Raw genomic sequence first — 19,964 nt, forward strand, 5'->3', positions numbered from 1 at the left:
AACTCCGACAACAGAGGTTCCAGCTACCTCCGTCCCGTGAGGCGGCAATAAATGAAATGAAAATCATTTATAAACAATATTATAAAACTGAATTTAGCGTATTATATTACAAAGTTAACATAAACCCTGGAGAGTAAGTACTTTATGCTCGATAGTCGAGAAACGAAATTTTATATCATTTAATAACTTACCTTCAATCTATTATTGCTAGGGTGTCTCCTAATGTAAACTTGAGCGTTGCACCTCTCTTTGATGCTCTGTACAAAAAATCCTTGTCTGCCGATCAACTTTCCCACGAGATTTTGGGGAATCACGAATTCGTAGCTAGTCTGGGCGTTCTCAAGTTGAGGCGTTCTTGAGGGAGGGGGCGTCGCCACGTCACTGCCTCCTTTACCACTATCACTTGAACCCTGAAAAAATAATTAACGTTTAGACGTTGATTCAAAATTAGGTATAGGGATATGTGTATTATTCAAGAAATAGATAATAGTAATAATAATATTAATAAGGTTTACTTCACCTGAGGTTGCAATATATTCTAGAAAAAAAAACCATAACATTTATACAACATAAAATAGAGTTAAAACAAAGATAGAGTAAACTTAAGATCAGTTTTTCAACCTATTTAATATTAACATAAGTGTAAAGCCTATGGTACCAATGTCATTATTGGTGGGTCCCTAGCAAATTGTTAAAAAAATTAATACGCATACACTACCGCTCAAAAGTATTTGCCCACCATGTATTCTTTTTAATATTTTAAATTAGATACAAAAATCTTATCTTTATACCTCTATTTTGATTGTATCTCTTTTGTAAATTGCATATATGCTTAAACAGCATATCTATCAACTATGGTTCGTGGAAAAACACTGAGTATTTAAAAATAGTCTTGCAAATAACAAACAATATAGTGAAAATATGCACTTCTTCTAAAAAACTAATCTGTTTACAGCTCGTTTCCAATGAAATTTGAAACATTTAAAGGTGTTTAGTCTTCAAGAATTGATTTTGTGTAACACTGGTAAATAATTTCGCTTGCTTATTGACGATTGTCACTGTTTCTTTGCTGGTTTTTTAACATTCTTTAAAATGGCTAAAACAAAAGAGTTATCGGTAGAAACAAAAGGTATTATCATAGGACTTCATTAAGTGGGCCCAATCACACAAAGAATGGACCAATGATGACTGGAAGAAAGTTCTCTGGAGTGACGAGTCGAAATTCAAGGCTTTTGGCGAAGAGGCGAGTTTTTGTTCGCCGTTATGCCAATGAAAGGGTCGCTGAGAACTGTACGGTGGCCTCAGTTAAACACGGTGGTGGTTCGGTGATGGTGTGGGGTTGTTTCGGAGGATCTGCCGTCACCGATCTAATTAGAATAGAGGGAATTCTTCGAAAAGAGGGTTACAAAACAATTTTAAGTGACAATGTACTTCCTTCTGGTACTCCTAATAATTGGGGAAAACTTCATCTTTCAATGTGACAATGACCCCAAGCACACGTCGAAATTGTGCAAGTAATATTTAGGTCAATTACAAAGGCAACTTCTTCTGAAAGTTATGGTATGGCCCTCACAATCACCGGACCTCAATCCCATCGAATTACTGTGGGATGAACTGGATAGACAGGTGCGAAAATCATGTACCACATCAAAAGAAGACTTGTGGAGGATCATCCGAGAATAGTGGCACGAGATACCTCAGGAAACTTTGGACAAATTAATTAGAAGACTACCGAAACTCTGTGAAGCTGTTATTAAAAATCGAAGCGGACATGTAGATGAATCCAAAATTTGATTTTCTTAAAGTTAATTAATTGAAAAATGTATTGTTTATATTCATTTTGTTATAAATAAACCATTTCATAAGAATAACTGATGGGTTTATTATTTTTAGTTATAACTTTAAAACAGTCATATGTGGGCAAATACTTTTGAGCGGTAGCGTATAGTAAGAATTTTTCTCAGTGAGATTAAGTTGGTGCATAGGATAATTTAAATGTAGTGTTCTCGTTAGTGGTTTTTGAGCCACAAATATTTTCTGTATATCAATTTGCCTATCCCAGAAAATTATGCCATATCTCAACAAAAACTGAAAATTAGCGTAATACCCAATATTCTCTCCTTTCTGATCCATATACGTACCAACACTCTATAATTCTATCAAACCGAATTCAATTTTTTTAATAATTCATGCATATGATCAGACCAACCCAGAAATTCATCAAACGTACTCCTAAGCACATAATATTATTTATAATGTACTTATCGTTAAGTTTCAAAATGGTAGGATTTTCATTTCTACTGAGTTTCGTATGAAACAATAAAACGTTTTTTTCTTTAATAGGTGCTTATGAGTTGAAATAGCCATACAAATCCAATTTCATAAAAGGTGACTTTAAGCAAACACATGCAAATGCCCAGAGCTACTTCAATTCTTTTGAGGTGAATTAAAATTGGATTGGTAAATTGAAAAATTGCCGTCTCAGCAGATTTCACCTTTATATACCCATGTATTATTTTCAATATTTTCTGAACCTTTCCCAGGACATATTCCCGAGGTCAAAATAAGCCGATTTAAAGCAACTTACCTTAGTCCAAACTTGGTTCGTTTCTAGTTATAGGGTGTTAAATTAAAAAAATTAAAATCGATTTTTTTTAATAAAATTTTTTAAATTTTTTAGAATTAAAAAAAATATATTTTTTTTAAGTTATTAGCTTTAGTAATGAAATTCAGTCAGGAATATGTCCCAGAATTTTGTACAGACCTTTTAGAGACACCCTGTATAATGGTTTTACCAATACAATCTTCAGACGCTACGGAAAATTCCTTGTTTAAATGAGCTCTTAACTAAAATACAGGACATGACTAATACAAAGCATTATTACTTTCAGTTTATTAATGGGTTTATTCAATAAACGATTTAATTACGAATGAAGTAAACGTATTTTCACGACTAAATCTCTATGTGTGAGTGTCATTTGTTTATACATAAAAGCAGAAAAGGATTTGTTTAGTATAAGTCACAAACAATTTCTCTCACTAAGTTTGCAGGTTTTAACTCTCATAAAAATTGGTTCATATTTCGAAATTATAGCCTTTAGAATTTAAGTTCTAGATGTATTACCCAAAGATTTCCTGATATGTTAATTTTATTAAATGTTGACTATTTACTGACTTCACTGCAATTTTTAACTTGTATATTTTGTTGTCATTCATCATTTCATCAAACATCTATTTTGTATATCTTTTATGTATATTATCATCAAATAATGAAAAAATAAAATATATGGCAAAATTTTTTATAGAGAATAACAGTCGAAATTTGTTGCTCAATTAAAATTTGTTGGAGTATGTAAAAACTACGTTGAAATTGTTTTAACTAATTTAGAATGGATAATGTAATGTGACAACAGAATCCTATCATTTACCTTGCCATTAATGATAAACAGTATAATGAATAATATAAATGAATAAAATATTTTCTAAAGAAAAAAAAACATTCTAAATTTTTATTGGATATCTCAGAAAGCACTTAACTTTTTCTTTGGCAAATTATTCAGTCTTAAATTACGTACTTTGTTAACATTTCAAATGCACTCTTTTATAACTACCGGAATCATTAAATTGTTCAAATTTTTTCTTTAAGAATGTGACTGCACTGTAATGCAGGAAAAGCAAGTTTTTTTTTGCGGTTCGAAATCAGATTATAAGAAGATTAATATCGGTATATTGGTGTAAAAATCTACGAAAACGTTCTTTTTTTATTATTAGTGGCAATCAAAAATAAATATGATTGCATAGACAAAATTACAACAATCTAGGTACTAGCAAAGAACATTATTTATCTATGATAAACTTGAAAAGTTTTATAGAGTACTTATAAATCTTGTGAAATCATTATGAAAAAACATGAAATAACAAAGAAATAAAATATTTGGAATTTTTTTTGTTAATTTATTGAATAAGACAAATACCTTTGAAAAATGTTTAATACAGCTAACTATTACTGATTACATACAATCTACCACCTTTATGTGGTGTATTTATAAGTTTAGCTAATTACACTATCACACAAACATAGAGCCAATTTTATTATTAAAAAGAATATTATTTTGTATGTAGACACGATGGGCAACATTGTATTGTTTTGGCATTATTTTATTTGTACAAATGTATTTATTAATGTGAGTTAACAGCTTAGATAAGAACTAGAAATTTAATAACACTGTTTATTTAAATTTGATATCATATTATATATATATATTTAGTATAAAAACAGCATAATTAGATTGGATAATATGGACAAAAAATAGTGGTTTTTCAGAAGAAGTTTATCAAATATTAGAGGTGTAGTAATCGAGTTTAAAAACTAGATATGTAAATCACGTCCCTTTTTTTTTAAATGCCGAAAGCTTTTTACTTTTGTAAACAGAATCGTATATGATATACGTATATTCTACAGTTGATAAAAGAACTAACTATTTTCAGAAATTAGAATCTCTTGCAACAATCATCAATGAATATTTAATTATAAAATGGTCCAACAAAGTTACTTAGTCGGACAGTGTATAATTAACGGGATTTCCTGTCAACAGTGAACTTGAAATGTACCCTCAACTTTCGGCACAGATAAAAGTATATAATGACCGTTTATCTGTTTCCTAGCGGGATTTTTCTAATATTTCCCCCCATTCAGTTATTTCTGGGCACTCTTAGTAGTTATGAGATTACTACTAGAGCGTGGCGTAGGGACACTTATAAGCTAATAATGAATTAGAATAACCAAGTAAGAGACAAAATGAATTGTATGATTAAAATACAAGTACAGGTGAGTTACGAGCGCTGAGACTATTTTATTGCCAAGACAATATAATTTGTCGATACTGCTCCTGGTATATCTAAATTATTATTACAATAGTTCGGAAGCACGTTATTATTGCCCAATATTATCTATGTATGTATATTAATATATAGAGAAAATTTATTTTCTTCACTTACCTCACTATGATTGTCGGACATGCTGCTCAAGCTGGGACTGGCTAACATAACATCTGAAGGACTGTGATTGGCCGAATCGCGTCCCGAATTTTTCCTGTGAATTTCGCGGCGGCTTTTGGGGTCATCTTCTTTGGTCTCAGTTTTTGGGTTCTCTGGTTTGACGGGTGCTGATACCTTTTGAGCAGACTCGGTTTTGTTTGATATCTGAAGGATAGAGAAATGTTTGTTCATTTCAAAAGAGTTTTTAGTGAAAATTGTGCGAAATTTATGTAAAATTAATGTCTCTTCCCAGTAGTAACACACTTAGTCATTCGTAAGCATGAGTTGCAAATAAGGAATATTTAATTTAGCACTAAACTGAGTAAACTAGGATATTTTGGATTCTAGTTAGGGAGTAGTTGAATGCATATAATGACCTTAAATATTTTTTGGCTCATTCGGTCACTTTTTTACCATCTGGTTTTCATGCAAGTGAAAGTGTGGCGAAACTGTATTAAAATCAAATAATCAAAACTATAGAAAAAAACGTTCTTAAACCAATAAACACTAAACTTAAGGCCAAACACCATTACGCACAATGTAATTTTAAAGAACCAAAACAAATCATAAGGGTTATCAAAATATGGCAATAAAATATGTAATGAACATAAGCAAAAAATTAACATTGATAAAATTTACACATCCTTACTAATTTGAATTTCCCATACATACAGTAATGGCCAAAAGTAGATAGACAAATGGTTTTTTAAAAAAATCAAAGGAAATAAAAATTCTATATTAAAGATATTTAAGTATACTATGGGCAACATAAACATGTATAAAAATAATAAAACATTCTTTAGAAACAATCACCTAATTTGGTAAATAATAAGAAATAACTAAATATACACTGGACAAAAGTAGATAGACAAATTTAAAAAATAACCAATACTCTTTTTTTTTCGAAGTATTTTTTTTTTAATTACAAACTAAACCATCTACAATATTAGTATTTTGTAAAATACCCATTATTGTCTATTACAGCCTGACATCTATGTGGCATTGATTCAATAAGATTGTCTATGAGTTTAAAACCAATATTTTTCCATTTCTGTTGCAACCGTTCGAATAATTCACCTTTATTTAAATAGTTTGTATCCCTAATATCACGATCTACAATTTCCCATAAATTTTCAATGGGATTAAGATCGGGTGACTGGGATGACCATTTTAAAACTGGTATTTTTTTTTCTTTGAAAAATTGCTTCATAATTTTGGAGGAATGCTTCGGGTCATTATCTTGCTGGAATTGGAATCTCAATGGTAAATTGTCTTCGACATAGGGCAACATAACATCTCTGAGAATATCCCTCTACATTAACCTGTCCATTATGCCCTCTATGCAATGTAACGTGCCCATTCCATAACCTGAGAAGCAACCCCAAACCATCACTGATCCACCTCCATGCTTAACTGTGGGTTTTGTGTACTTGGGATTTAAACGCTGGCCAGAAGGACGTCTAACATATTGAATTCCATCGGAATTAAACAAATTAAACTTCGATTCGTCGCTCCAGCAAACACGTTTCCATTCATGCTTTGTCCAGTGTATATGCTGACGGGCAAATTCCAATCGGGCTAAGCGATTCTTTTTTGAAAGCAATGGTTTTTTGCTGGCCTACGTGCAAATAGATTCTCTTCTACCAACCTTCGTCTTACAGTCCTTGAGGACACATTACAAATCCCTAGAGCCTGTAATTCTATCTGAATTTGACGAGAAGTCATGAAAGGGTTATTCTGGCTAATTTGTTTTAATTTGCGTACAGCTCTAATGTCCATTTTTTTTGGTCGACCATATTTATTTTTTGGCTCTAATGATCCTGTCCTTTCATGTCTTTTGATAATTGCCCAAACAGCTTTTCTTTTAACATCAAATCTACGAGCAATATCAATTTGACGATCACCCGCGCGATATGCATTAATAATGCGTTGTCTTAAATCAAGAGAGAATCTAAGTCCGCGTGGCATGTTGCACCTTGAGTTAAAGAGAAGCAATACTATACTAATTTTATTAATATCTAGACAAAAAAATAATTCCAAAATTGTTTTTGTCTAGGGGACCTGTGGGTAAATCTTTAAACAATTATATGAAAATAATACTTTGTCGATCTACTTTTGGCCACTACTGTATAAAGAAAATGTGAAGTTTGAAAATTAAGTTGAATTATGGCTCGTGGCAAAATTGTGGAAACTGAAATACATTGCAAAATAGTGGAAATCCAGCAAAATTGTTTATTTGCCGGCAAGCCAAGAAACCACTGTTTTCCAAAAAAAATTAAATTGTCATTGTTCACGTTCAATGGACTATTTAACAGTTGAAAAAATGTTGTTTTTAGCGACGAGTCAGCCTTTAAACTTTTCAGAGTGACGGTATCTATCATGTGAGACGCCCCAAAGGCAAAAGATTAAATGTTAAGTACATCTGTCCAACCGTTAAGCATCGAGGAGGTTGATGTGTGGGGATATTTCTCAGGGTCATGCTATAGGTCCGCTGCACAGACAAATGGATACATTTATCTTATGTATAGGGATCTACTACAAAATACAATAGGGTTCTATTGTGAGGAATTTATGCCTATAATATTCACATTTTAGTACGATAATGACCCAAAACATTCTTCATCAGTTACTCAAAAATTGGTTGCAAAACAATAACATTAACGTTTTGTTCTGGCTCTCGCAGTCACCCGAGCTAAACCTGATTAAAAATCTTTGCAAAACTGTTAATAGAAAAATTTGTGATCAGAATTATAAAAATTTAAATGAATTGTACGATTAGAAGAAGTCGAATGGAATCACAGGAGTTTGGAGAAATATTCCGGATGAAATTATAAACAATTTAATCCAGTCAATGTCAAGCAGATGTCGAGATGTGACAAATTTATTAAAACAAAAAATATCTGTTGCTATAATTTTTTTAAGTTAATTCTTTTTTTTACTTAATTAAAAAATTAAGATTGATCATTTAACTTTGTAGCATAATTTAAAAGGTGTCAATTACATTTACCAGCAGATACCTTTTAAAAAAAAATGAGGTTAAATAAGTTTCCTAGTTCAAAAGTCAAAAACAACTAAGGTACAAATGATAAACTTAATGTAATTTTTTTGAATTTAAACTTAGCATTTCTTCTTCTTTTTAACAAAATTTGCACAGTAAGTTTTTTTATTTGACAAATCTGAAAATTAGCTTTTTTAAAATTATATCATAGAGGGCGCCACCAGAAACATTTTTTTTTAACTCCGTAACTTTTCTAGGCATGTCATAATTTATTTTTTTATTTAAAATATGCATTATGCAAATAGTTTTGCCTAAAAAAGGTATACTTTAAAAATCTCACTACGATTAACTTTTTTTATATTTAAATTTTAAGTTATCAATGCGCTCAAGATAAAATTTTATTTTCCTAGTTATTTAGGCTGTGCCTGACAAGATGAATTTTATAAATTAATTTAATTGTCATTGTTTACTTCCACATATTTAATAACGTTATACATTATCTTTTATTATGTTCTTATTGTTAGTTCTGGTAATAACTCTCAATCAATGAATCAAAATGGTTTATTTGTCAAAATTTACAGTTTTATAGGTCAATAAAAATTACAAGGAAAAAAAATACATTGACAAATAGGACTATTCTCTCGATTATAAAACCGTTTTCCCTAGTAAGCACAAGCAAAGAAGGGATGAAAAAGCCCTTTACAATTTACAAAAACAATTTTACAAAAATAAAAATAACGTTTTTATATAGGAATGCAAAGTAAGATATACAATTAATAATCTAAAATTTTAAGACAGGCAGCGGCAGTGCGACAACGGATGAGCCCAAGGAGAGAGGACAGACGAGGCAAAAAAAGACTCCAAAAAATAACCCCAAGATGCGTGCATCGGTCTAGGCTATCAAAAAATATACGTATGTATGTTACAAAAAAAGAAAGAATAAAACTAAAAACGGAATTTTAAAATATAATCTCCGATCATTCCACTGAAAATTAGCATATGATCAAATTGTACTTTAACCCATTAGATTTTTGCATATGGGGATACACGAAATTAATTGTAGGAATATTAACTGCTACTGAGTCATTTCAAAATGAGCAATTACTTTTTACAAAAAAAAATTTAAATGTACAGTGCCGGCAGTAGGTCTCGTTTGAAGCAGTTCGTTTTCGATTGTGAAGAAGCCTATTTAGTATTAAAATGCCTCGAGGCATAAATTTATCTGAACAAATAAAAAAACTTATAATTGAGAAGCACAATGCGGGAGTGAAACAAGTAACAATCGCTAGATAACTTGTTCTTCATGAAAGTGTCATTTGTAAACAAGTCAAATTGTGGCAAACTAGAGACGCTACTGCCAGCATCTCCCAGGTAGACCCAAAAAAACAACATCTGCAACTGGCAAGCTAATTAGACGATGTTCTATAAGAAATCCATTTTTATCCGACGAAGATATCAAAAAGGCATATTCCAGCATTTCTCTTTCAGTTCGATCTATTCAAAGACGTTTATGTGACGCCAACTTAAAAGCCAGGAGACTGGTAAAAAAACCTTTCATTTCAACGAAAAATAGACAAATTCGTTTAAGATTCGCAAAAGAACACTTACATTGGACCCCTAATGGAACACTTACAATGGAAAAACGTTTTATGGTCAGATGAAAGTAGGTTCAATTTATTTGGGTCAGATGGTATAAGATGGGTTAGACGTCCCGAGAATGAAAAATTCAACCCAAAGTACACTATTCCCATAATCAAAAATGGAGGCGGTAATGTGTTGGTGTGGCGATGTTTTTCCGAGCATGGCGTTGGTCCACTGGTGAGAATAAATAGATGGGATCATGATTAGCCAATATTATCTAAAAATCTTAAGGAATAATATGCTTCCCTACGCCGAGGATAATTTGCCGTTAATTTGGAAATTCCAGCATGATAACGACCCCAAGCACACTTCTAAAATTGTTAAAAATTTCCAAACCTCCCAACAAATTCAAGTTCTGAAGTGGCCAGCTCAAAGTCCAGATTTCAATCCCATCGAGAACTTGTGGGAGCACCTATGTAGACAAAAAAGTTCGACAAAAAAATCCGAATAAGTTTCGAAATAAAGACGAATTATTCTAAGTCCTAAAAGAAGCATGGAGTGAAATTTCCGGAGATATTATACACAATCTTCTTGAATCTATGCCAAGACGGTGTAGTTAAGTTGTGAAGAATAACGGTTAGCCCACAAAGTATTAGTGTGCTTTTATCCACATTTTGTATTATAACATAATTTTATTATGTCATAAAAATAAAAAGTTTTTCTATTTTTGTGCATAGAGAAAATAAATTTTGTTTGCATATTTTGTAATAAATTATTTGTTTCCAATTTTTTTTTCTAATTATTTTCGTCACTACTAGATATAACCGTAAACATTATTTACAATTACTTCAAATAAGTTTAAATAAGAAAAAAATAAAAATATTAAAAGTTTCTCCACTTTTGGCCAGCACTGTATTGAGACAAATGGCAGTCATGTCAATCATTCACTGACAAATATTCAAAATTGTAATTTATCTTTTGTATTTTTTCATTCATTGGAAGTCTAATAAAAGCAATTTAAATAGCTTATGAATGTCATTTTTGTTTGAATGTCATGTTTTTGTTTGAGTGCATTGAAAACTTTAAATGTAAATATTTTGAAAAGGATTAATCGTAGAGATATTTTTGAAGTATACCTTTTTTAAGCACAATTTAATTGCACAATGCACATTTAAAACAAAAAGTTAAACTATGCCAAGGCTCAAATTACGAGACAGTTCTACCACTAACCAAAACTCTTTATTTTTAAAATTAAAACTTTTAAAAGTTTTAATGTTCTCCCGAAGATGCTAACATCGTTAGCAAAACACGTGTCGAACTTAAAAATAAAGGGTTTTCGTTAGTGGTAAAACTGTATCGTAATTGAGCATCACACCAAGGGATTGGTGTGATGCTCAAAGGATTATTAGCCTTGGCATAGTCCTAAGGTTCCAACCATAGGACTATGCCAAGGCTAATAAAGTCACAGACTTCAAAAAAATCAAAATGTTGCTGGTGGCGTCCTCAATGACATAATTTAAAAAAAAAGGTTAATTTTATAATAAAATTTGTCATAATATGGTAAAATAAAATGTATTTTATATTATAAAAAAAATCATTGTCGCAATTTTGTTAAAAAAAAGAATAAAAGCTAAATTTATGGCCCAAATTCACAAAAATGAAAATCACCCTTGTATCACCCTGTATACTTGGGTTGTCTTTGGCTTTCAGACTAGGAAAATTTTAATTATTTCCTTAGCCCCATTTTTTTTTAAAAGCTCTTTAATCATTTACTACATTTTTGTATATTATGTCATTCCTACATGTATCACAACCTAATGTTGTTTTAATGTTAGATTATGTATAAGAAATAAAAAATAAAAATAATTTTGTTACTATAACTTTGTCGAATACTGTAAAATTTTTGAAAAAATAAATTAACAAAAAAAAGTGTTAGTGTTTCAGGATAAAAATTATTTTCTCTCTTTCAGGCAATATCACTAAGTAATAAAAATACAATTCGCGACCTGACAGGAGATAACTATGGGATCGTCATAAGCGAATGTCATTTAAAAAATTTAGATAATATTGAAAAGCAGATTTTAAAGCCGATCTTAAATAAAAACAAAACCTATTATATTCCAGTAGACCTTTTTTTAAGGAACGCAGGTGCCTTAGATTTGAAAAACCTTTATTTTTTAGATTATTGTTTTAAGATTATATTATTATTGGTTTAAAAACGTAATGGAAGCTACTAAGGGAACTAATACTTAAAAACAGAAAAAAGTAATAAAATAGTGACATTAATTATAGGAAAAATAAATAATATTAATTTTACTTCTTTATTCAAATGTTTATATTGCTTCATAGGAAGTTGCAAGAATTTTTATTGCAAGTTGACAAATAAATCCTTTTTTATTTCAACTTCTAGTTTAATTTCTTATATAAGCTATATTTAGACCTATCAGATAAATGAAGAAAAATTACTCCTCAATGAGACCAAAAAATCTTATTACATTTTATTCAAGTATGGTTTTTATTGGAAATGCGTTAATAAAATAGAAATGAACTTACGAAATTTAAAAACAAAACATTTAAAACAATTGTTTAAAAAATGTTATTTTTCTTTCCATGAAAAGGGTGAGAGACGATTATTAACTATCCATTATGACCGTATCGCGGAGATAAAATAGGATAAACAGCAGTTATCTTAATAGAAACAAAAACTTTTTCTTTATGATTATCAGTAAGATAATACTATGTTCAAACAAATGTTAAATAATAACCTAACTATGTATTAAACACCAATAAGAAAAAAATAGTCTTACCTTCATCGCAGACATTTTCTCCTCAACGGTCGCGATATCCTTCTGTGCCATCTTCTTAGCGCTGCTCTCTTTGCCTTTCTCTGGACTGCCTTTATTTTTATTCTTCGCCTTATTCTTCTTGCCACTGCCCTTATCCTTTGGCGTGTCGCTTTTACTGGTACTGCTCACAACCTGGTGTTCGAACTTTTCCTTTTTGAAAGGACTGATCAAGGGGCTAGTGTTACCGCTGTTCTGATCTCGCTGCGGAGACTCGGGGCTGGTGGGTGCGTACCCGTCAGAATTTACAGGCGAGGGTGTTTTCGATAAGTGGGCGGAAATGGCGCTAGGAGAGTTGTAATACTCTTTTGTAGATTTACACTGGAATAACAAAAATTCTCGTTAGTAATTTAAAAGTAGGATAAAAGTGATTTTAATTATTAATACTTCTTAATATTTGTAAAAAATTTACCGAAATAAAAAGAGGTCAAACTTGATTTAGTCACATTCACAACTAACATTGAAGTGAAGCGACGTAAAAGATTAGTTTCGGAAAATACCAAAAATAACCCGTTATCAATACAAAAAGCAGTATTTTTTAGACAAAAGATAATACGTATCGCAGTAGCAAAAAAAGAGTGCACACTAATTTTAAGCCTCAGAAATAAAAATGAAATCTCAAAATATGATAAGTGATTATACTCTTTTATCATATTTTATATACAATAGTGAAAAAATTTTAAAAAAAACTATTGTGGGGTTCAAATGATTTAATGCTAAACTTATCAGGCGCCTTTTAAAATTAGCTAAAATGCATGAACGTCATCCATATACATTGCCGCGATTAGCATTTAACAAGAAATGTTTGTTTTTTGTTACGCGATAACGAATTTGTGGTTAGAAATAAGTAGGGAAACTGGTTTTTTATATTCAGTTTTGGACCTATAGTACAAATATGAATCCTCCCCGGATACTTTTAATGTAATAAAAATAAACAAAAAAAGGTAGGGAAAATCGTTGATAATAAAGTTATGAAATATTTCTTAGGTGGTATGGTAACACAAATATGATAGTTGTGGTGATGTAACAAATGCGCCGATGTCAAGAAGCCGGAGGGTATCAAGAAAAAAAGGATACCGTTCTTTGGAGTGATAAAAATGAAATATTAATACAGAAGAACAGTTGGGCGTAAGATTCGATGTAAAGTATCAAATTCAAGTTAAAGGGTTCATAGAGCAGGAATATAAAGAGATTTTAAAGTCCTGTCTCAGAATAATATTTAGCATTTCAGAACAAAAAATGTATCCTATAAGTTACCCGAATTAGAGTGCTGAAAATTAGAGTTGCTGAGTTTTTCTACAAAATTATTAAATATAAGCGTCCTCGATCGTTTTATCAAATGTTTATGTCAAACTGATATACACCGGATGGCCACTTAAGCAAGGTAAGCCGCTCTATCTCAGAAACTAATAATCGTAGAACCTTCAAACAAAAAATGTTGTTATAAAGGCAGGCAAAAAAATGCTGGAAAATATTTTTAAGTTCATTGGTCGGCCGCTAGACGGCGTTACAGCTACTTCAAAATTTAAAATTCTATTTTTGCCAAAAACTTACAATAATGGGCATCCGTATTTGTATCCGCGGATTTTCGAAGAAAAACTAGTATTTTTAGTTTCTTTCTTTAAACAAATATTCATTTAAACACAAGTTTTCTCAACTCGACTAAGGCAATAGAATTTACAATTTTTGTAATTTTAATTTTTTAATAGTTAAATTTTTTTTAATAACTTTAGTTTGAGTAGGGATATCTTAATTCGATTTTCACCAAACTGTTCAGCTTTGTTCCCTGCTTTTAATAGCATAAAAATATATACCGGGTGACGCAGAAAAAAGGGAATACTAAATAACTTTGTTAATTTTCAAGATAAACAAATGAAATTTGGTATATCGATAGAATAGTTATAAGAGCATCTTTTGACATATTCTATTGTTTTCCATCACTTCCAGTTTAACAGCAAGTGAGACTAACTTTCTTACGAGAAGGAGGTGGTCGTTTCAAACAATACATGTAAAAAGTTTTGTATTAAAATGATTTATAAACTTCATATTTTTTTCTGTTTGTCACCGTTTGTGTGTACCTATGTTATGTTAAGTAAATGTTAAATAAAATATGTAGTATTAAGATATTGAAAAAAATATTATATTGAAAAATTTGTTCTTTTATTCTTAAATAGTAATATGACGTTTGCCAAAATATGATGTGTTAAGTCATTTGAAAAAAAAGTCCTTCCTGTTTGCTCATTTTTGTGAATTAGTTTTTTTTCTTATGAGCTTATTTATCAACCGATTTAAAAAACAATCATATCAAATTATTGGGAGAAAGAAACCGCATTTCAAAAGTATTTGTTCCCAATACTGTGCTATTTAAAAAAATAATGTAAATACCAAAATTAATGATTTGGACATTTTAAATAGGCGTGTAAAAGATTTAGGTCATAAAATGCAATGAAAACTATTTTTTCCGTGATTACTTGATTAAAAATTAAAACTTTCAACGCATGCATGCACCCTATTTTAAAATTTAAAAAAATGATTTTTTTCTATCAGTATAAAACAAAAAGTAGCACATAGAGTACCATTGTTTTCAGAATAGTATTTTCTATCGAAATACGTAATAATATACCAAGTGTCCCATTTAAAATAAGAAAGTTAGTGTCATTTTCTTTTAAACCGGAAGTGATGGAAAACAATAGAATGTCAAAAGATGCTCTTATAACTAACTATTCTATAATATATCAAATTTCATTTGTTTGAAAAGTAAAAAAGTTATTAAGTGTTCCCTCTTTTCTGTGTCACCCAGTATACCTTTATATTTGAGATTTCTTAAATAATTTTTTGAATAAAGTAAATCCCAAGTTAACGCCCCCTATCGGATTTTGGCAAAAGCTCACAGTAATATTTTTTTGATATAAAAATAAAGCAATAAAGAGACTTTTAACCAAAACTTATTTTAAAAGAATTGGCCCACCCAGACCCGACTTTCAGCTGTTTTCTCACTCAAGCTAAAAAGTCCCCGATAGAAATTTTTGTTTTAAACTTTTTCGTATGGAAATGTTTGGAAATTATTACAATAACATTTTAAGATGTCCGTTATTGCAAGATTTTTGAAAAAAATTGAATTTTAAAGTTTGAAGTAGCTGTAACGCCCTCTAGCGGCCGACCAATGAACTTAAAAATATTTTCCAGCATGTTTTTTGCCCGCTTTTAAAACAAAATTTTTTGTTTGAGGCTTCTACGATTATTAGTTTCTGAGATTCAGCCGCTTACCTCGATTGAGTGGCCACCCAGTACATATATTTGGTGACTGAATCTTTTAACAATATAGCCACCAGACATAATTTCTTTTGATCACCTGTCAGAAAACCTGATAAAAAATGTAAACAGTATGTGGCAACATAGTGTGACAAGTAAAAAAGCAGGTGTTTTGACAGGTGTGCACAAAAGATTATGTCTGGCAGCGACTATACCAACTATAAAACAGAAACTTTTAGAAGTAATTTTCGTATCAGATGACATTTGTACTTAATAAATACAGGTTATGCGCTTTTCCGCGACAGTAGGTTAAATTACTAATAACGTTTATAATAATATTTCCGTTATGAAATAAGGTATGTTTACATATTTATTTTCAGCTATTCCAATTGAAAATTCGGTATAATTTTATATGATTAGCAACAACTAGGTAGAACTCAATTTGTAAAATTGAGCGACTGTATCTCAGTTAAAGTTTCCTCTGGTGTCCCGCAGTGGTCTTCATTCAGAACCAATTTTATTCGCATTATTTTTGCTGGCCATTCTGATATCCATTGCGTGTAGCAAATAAATCGCTGATGAAATAAAGTTATTTTGCCCAATAGAATTAGATGGCAATTGTCTACTTTTGCACGCAGATCTAGACAGATTCCAGCAGTGGTGCATCTTAAACAGAATGGATCGGAATGTCTCCAAATGTTTTTTTTCTTTTTACAGCAAATGACTACAGGTTAAATGGCATTTCTCTCTCAAGACCAGACAAAGTTAAGGATCTCGGTATAGCTCTTGATTCCAAACTCTCTTTTACACCACATTTCCACAATATGATTATCGAGGCTATGGCAGCGTTAAGTTTTATTCATGCCTTACAGTGGGTCTTTCAGTAAATACTATAAAGATTTTGTATTGCTCTTTGATTCGCCCTATGGTAAAATATTGTTCTGTAGTGTAGTCACCATCTAATCAAGTGCAAGTCGTGTAGATTTTGTCGTGTAGACATTGTCGTGTAGATTGTCCTGAGATTCTGGGCAACATAAACTTTCATGTTGCGACCAGGCAAAATCGTCACACTTACCTTCAATAAACCCTTCCATTAAACAAATTATAGGCAAAATGAGTCCCTTATAAGAATTATGCATACAGCAAATAACTTTAGAAAATAAGTATTGCCTTTTTGATTCATCCCCTTGCCGTCTTAATTTTATGTAAAAAGATAACTTGTGATGTTTTGCATACTGTTTGATATTTATTATGTATATGTGTATTTATAATTCAGTCTAGATATAAGCTAACTTTTGATAACTTTGTATTGTAAATGGATGAACCGTAAATGAATAAATAAACACAGATAAATATGAGCCTATACTACAATAATTTGCCGAAACAAAAAGTCATCGTCAAAAAAAGTTTTCATACTTTATTCTATATCAATATAGAATTAACAAAGCCAATATTATTTCATTCGAGATAATCTTGATAAGGTATTATTTAATTTTTTTTTACTTTTGAAACAATAGCTTGATTATTTAGTTTATTGCACTTTAAACGCCCGAAAAATGTCGAAGATAATTACTTATACACGACTTTTTTTGTTTTAGTGTTATAGCCAAAAACTTATTGTTTAAAATTATATATTTTTTTGATTCGATTCTCATATATTAAAAGAGATTTAGAAAAAAAGTTATTGAACAAACTTTAATTGATAACAAAAGTAGTTTTTAAAAAATGTATCCTCAACTTTCGGCACAGACAAAAGTATTAAGAAAACCGTTTGTCTGTTTCCTAGCGGGATTTTAGTTTTATTTACCCCTGTATCAGTAAATTTCTGGCACTCTTAGAAGACAAATGTCTGACTAGAGCGTGGCGGAGGGGAAATGTAGTGTATAATACACAATGGAATGAATAACTAACTTATTATAACTTACCTTTTTAATTTCCAATTCCAAAGCTTCGTCCGTAATGATAATCGAACTTGATCTAGAAAGTTTAAGTTCTCTCGGGTAGATTATATCAATTGGAGCAGTTTCTACTCCGCTCAAAGATCGCTTCAATGATTTAGCAGGGGTCACCGTCTTGGATGGAATACTATTCGGTCTAACCTTTAAAAACAAAAAGAAACCTATTTTAGAATGCTACTGAATTAATATTTGAACGTATTGGGTAAAAACAAACAAAAAAGAAGTGAAAAAACTATATTTTTATTGAAATATTATAATATTATTCTTCCTATATTCTCCATGCAGGATAATTAAAAACTTTTAATGAAAATTAATCTTCCAGCTCATTCCTTCAATTTTATTAGAAATCAGCTTACCAATATCCACAGATTAATCCCAAGAAAATGCCATACATGATAAAAGAAACTAATGCAAAACCTCACCAGAAACCTTACCATAGTGACACAATTTAAAATGTTTTATAAATAAAAGCAACAACAATATATTTATACACCTAGTTCCATAAAATTTCTAAAACCCACTGAAAAATACGAAAGTTAAAAAACTAATAACCCATATTTTTATATCGTTTTTTTTTTCCGATAAGGTTTAAAACAACGCAACATTAATATTTTTAAATAACCACGATGTTTTTATCGAGACTTGCGAAAAAACATTTTAAAACCAATTCACATTTTAATAAATACAAGTTTATCGATTTATTACCAAAACCAGTTAATTATTACAAAATTATTATTGTATCCTCAACTTTCGGCACAGACAAGAGCATTTAAAAGGCACTTGGCTGTTTCCTAGTGGGAATTCATTTTGTTTACCCCCGCTTAAGAATTAATCTGGCACTCTTGGTAGACATATAGGCTCTACCAGAGCGTGGCGTAGGGGAAATTAAAAAAAAGCATATAAAGTATGTAATGTAAGTATGTAAATATGTGTAATATTTCTTGTACTATGAATTAATCTGTTTTAGATTCTGTATAAGGTCCTTCTAGGCCTACAAGTCCCACAGGCAAGAAACATGATCTTTCACTCTTCTAGAAAATACCTTAGAATTTTGATTGTATGCATATTTTTGTAATATTTTAATTTTTTCTAAATATTTTTTTTTATATTTAAAGTGCCACTCTTAGATATTGCTATCCAAACGCCAGTGTTCTTATCTCACGTCCACACTTGGTATTTTTAAAACTTTTCCCCTGTTTTTGTGCCTAGAATATTGTTGTTTAGTACAGCTACATCTATCATGTACATATAATGTGCTCAATGGTTATTACTTTTCCGGCATTAGTTAGGGTGAAGGTTTTAAACAAAATCTATATATTTTTGGTATTTTCATGTCTTGAATGGGCAACATAAACCCTCCCGTTTCTAAAAAACATTTGAAGATAATTCTGAAATCTCCTATGATGTTCTTTTGATAGAACAGTTTGTTTCGACCATTTTTATCAAACAGTTACTTCCATAATGTACAGTGCAGAATCTCATGAAGCTTCTCTCTTTTTTGCAAATCTACTACTATGACGTCTATTAGAATTTTAAATATTAATTTGATTTCATCAAATACCTTTTTGCCTATGAAACAATACTGATTACTTTTATCCTATAGTATTCTTCCATAGCAAACCCAACTTAAATTTAAAACAAATACTCCAAAATTACATATAATACATTAAATCTTGATTTAAGAGAAGATATAAAATCAGAGATTATCAAAGGCAGTAAATATAGCGCTATGAAACAAAATTAAGGGAATATAAAATGCATTAAACCCTTTGATACCTACCTTTTTAAAATAGCGAAATCGGATCAGTAGATTTTTTTTTCTAACTAAAATGACACCTGCTCAAAGAAATGAAATTAAAAAAATAAAAAATGTCTCAAGGAAAAACATAAAAGATAAATAAAAAATCTGCAACTCGCCCTGGGCGAGGTTAATATTTACCACAAAAATGTCAAAAAGAGAAAGGAGAATCGACTTAAATCTTATTTTAAAGATCGCTAGTCAATAGCCGGGTTTAAAGTCACTACTATAATTTTCATTCATATAACAGTTTGGCACAACCTTGGAGAAAGTATTAATTCTAATAAATAATTAATCAGTCACAAGAATTGGCTGCTTTAAACTTTAGTTTAGACCTCACAGTTTAGTTAAGAACTGTTTGGCGTTGTAAAGACTGAGTCAAAATAGAACTAAAATATTTTTGAATATTTCACTCCTTACTCTTTCTCTTTTATACAACAGTTAATACGAATTATAAAATTTAACAAACATAGGCAGATGTTTCTTCCGAACATTTG

At 30.5% G+C, this 19,964-nt stretch overlaps 1 protein-coding gene across 3 annotated transcripts in view; it reads right to left on the minus strand.

The window, feature by feature from the left end:
* The window catches only part of LOC126741903 (A-kinase anchor protein 1, mitochondrial), a 65,405-nt gene that overhangs the window by 15,087 nt on the left and 30,354 nt on the right, over positions 1 to 19,964 (minus strand). For 2 of the 3 annotated variants that reach the window (XM_050448368.1, XM_050448367.1), the window contains exons 3-6: positions 17,637 to 17,810; positions 12,424 to 12,780; positions 4,999 to 5,202; positions 192 to 410 (exon numbers count right to left, since the gene is read on the minus strand). In XM_050448368.1, coding sequence (XP_050304325.1) covers positions 192 to 410; positions 4,999 to 5,202; positions 12,424 to 12,780; positions 17,637 to 17,810 — 954 coding nt within the window. Of the gene's footprint in view, positions 1 to 191; positions 411 to 4,998; positions 5,203 to 12,423; positions 12,781 to 17,636; positions 17,811 to 18,025; positions 18,178 to 19,964 lie in introns of those variants that run through there. The other variant, XM_050448369.1, reaches the window with a different exon arrangement.

Source organism: Anthonomus grandis, chromosome 11 (genome assembly GCF_022605725.1).
Source record: "Anthonomus grandis grandis chromosome 11, icAntGran1.3, whole genome shotgun sequence".
NCBI lineage: Eukaryota > Metazoa > Arthropoda > Insecta > Coleoptera > Curculionidae > Anthonomus > Anthonomus grandis.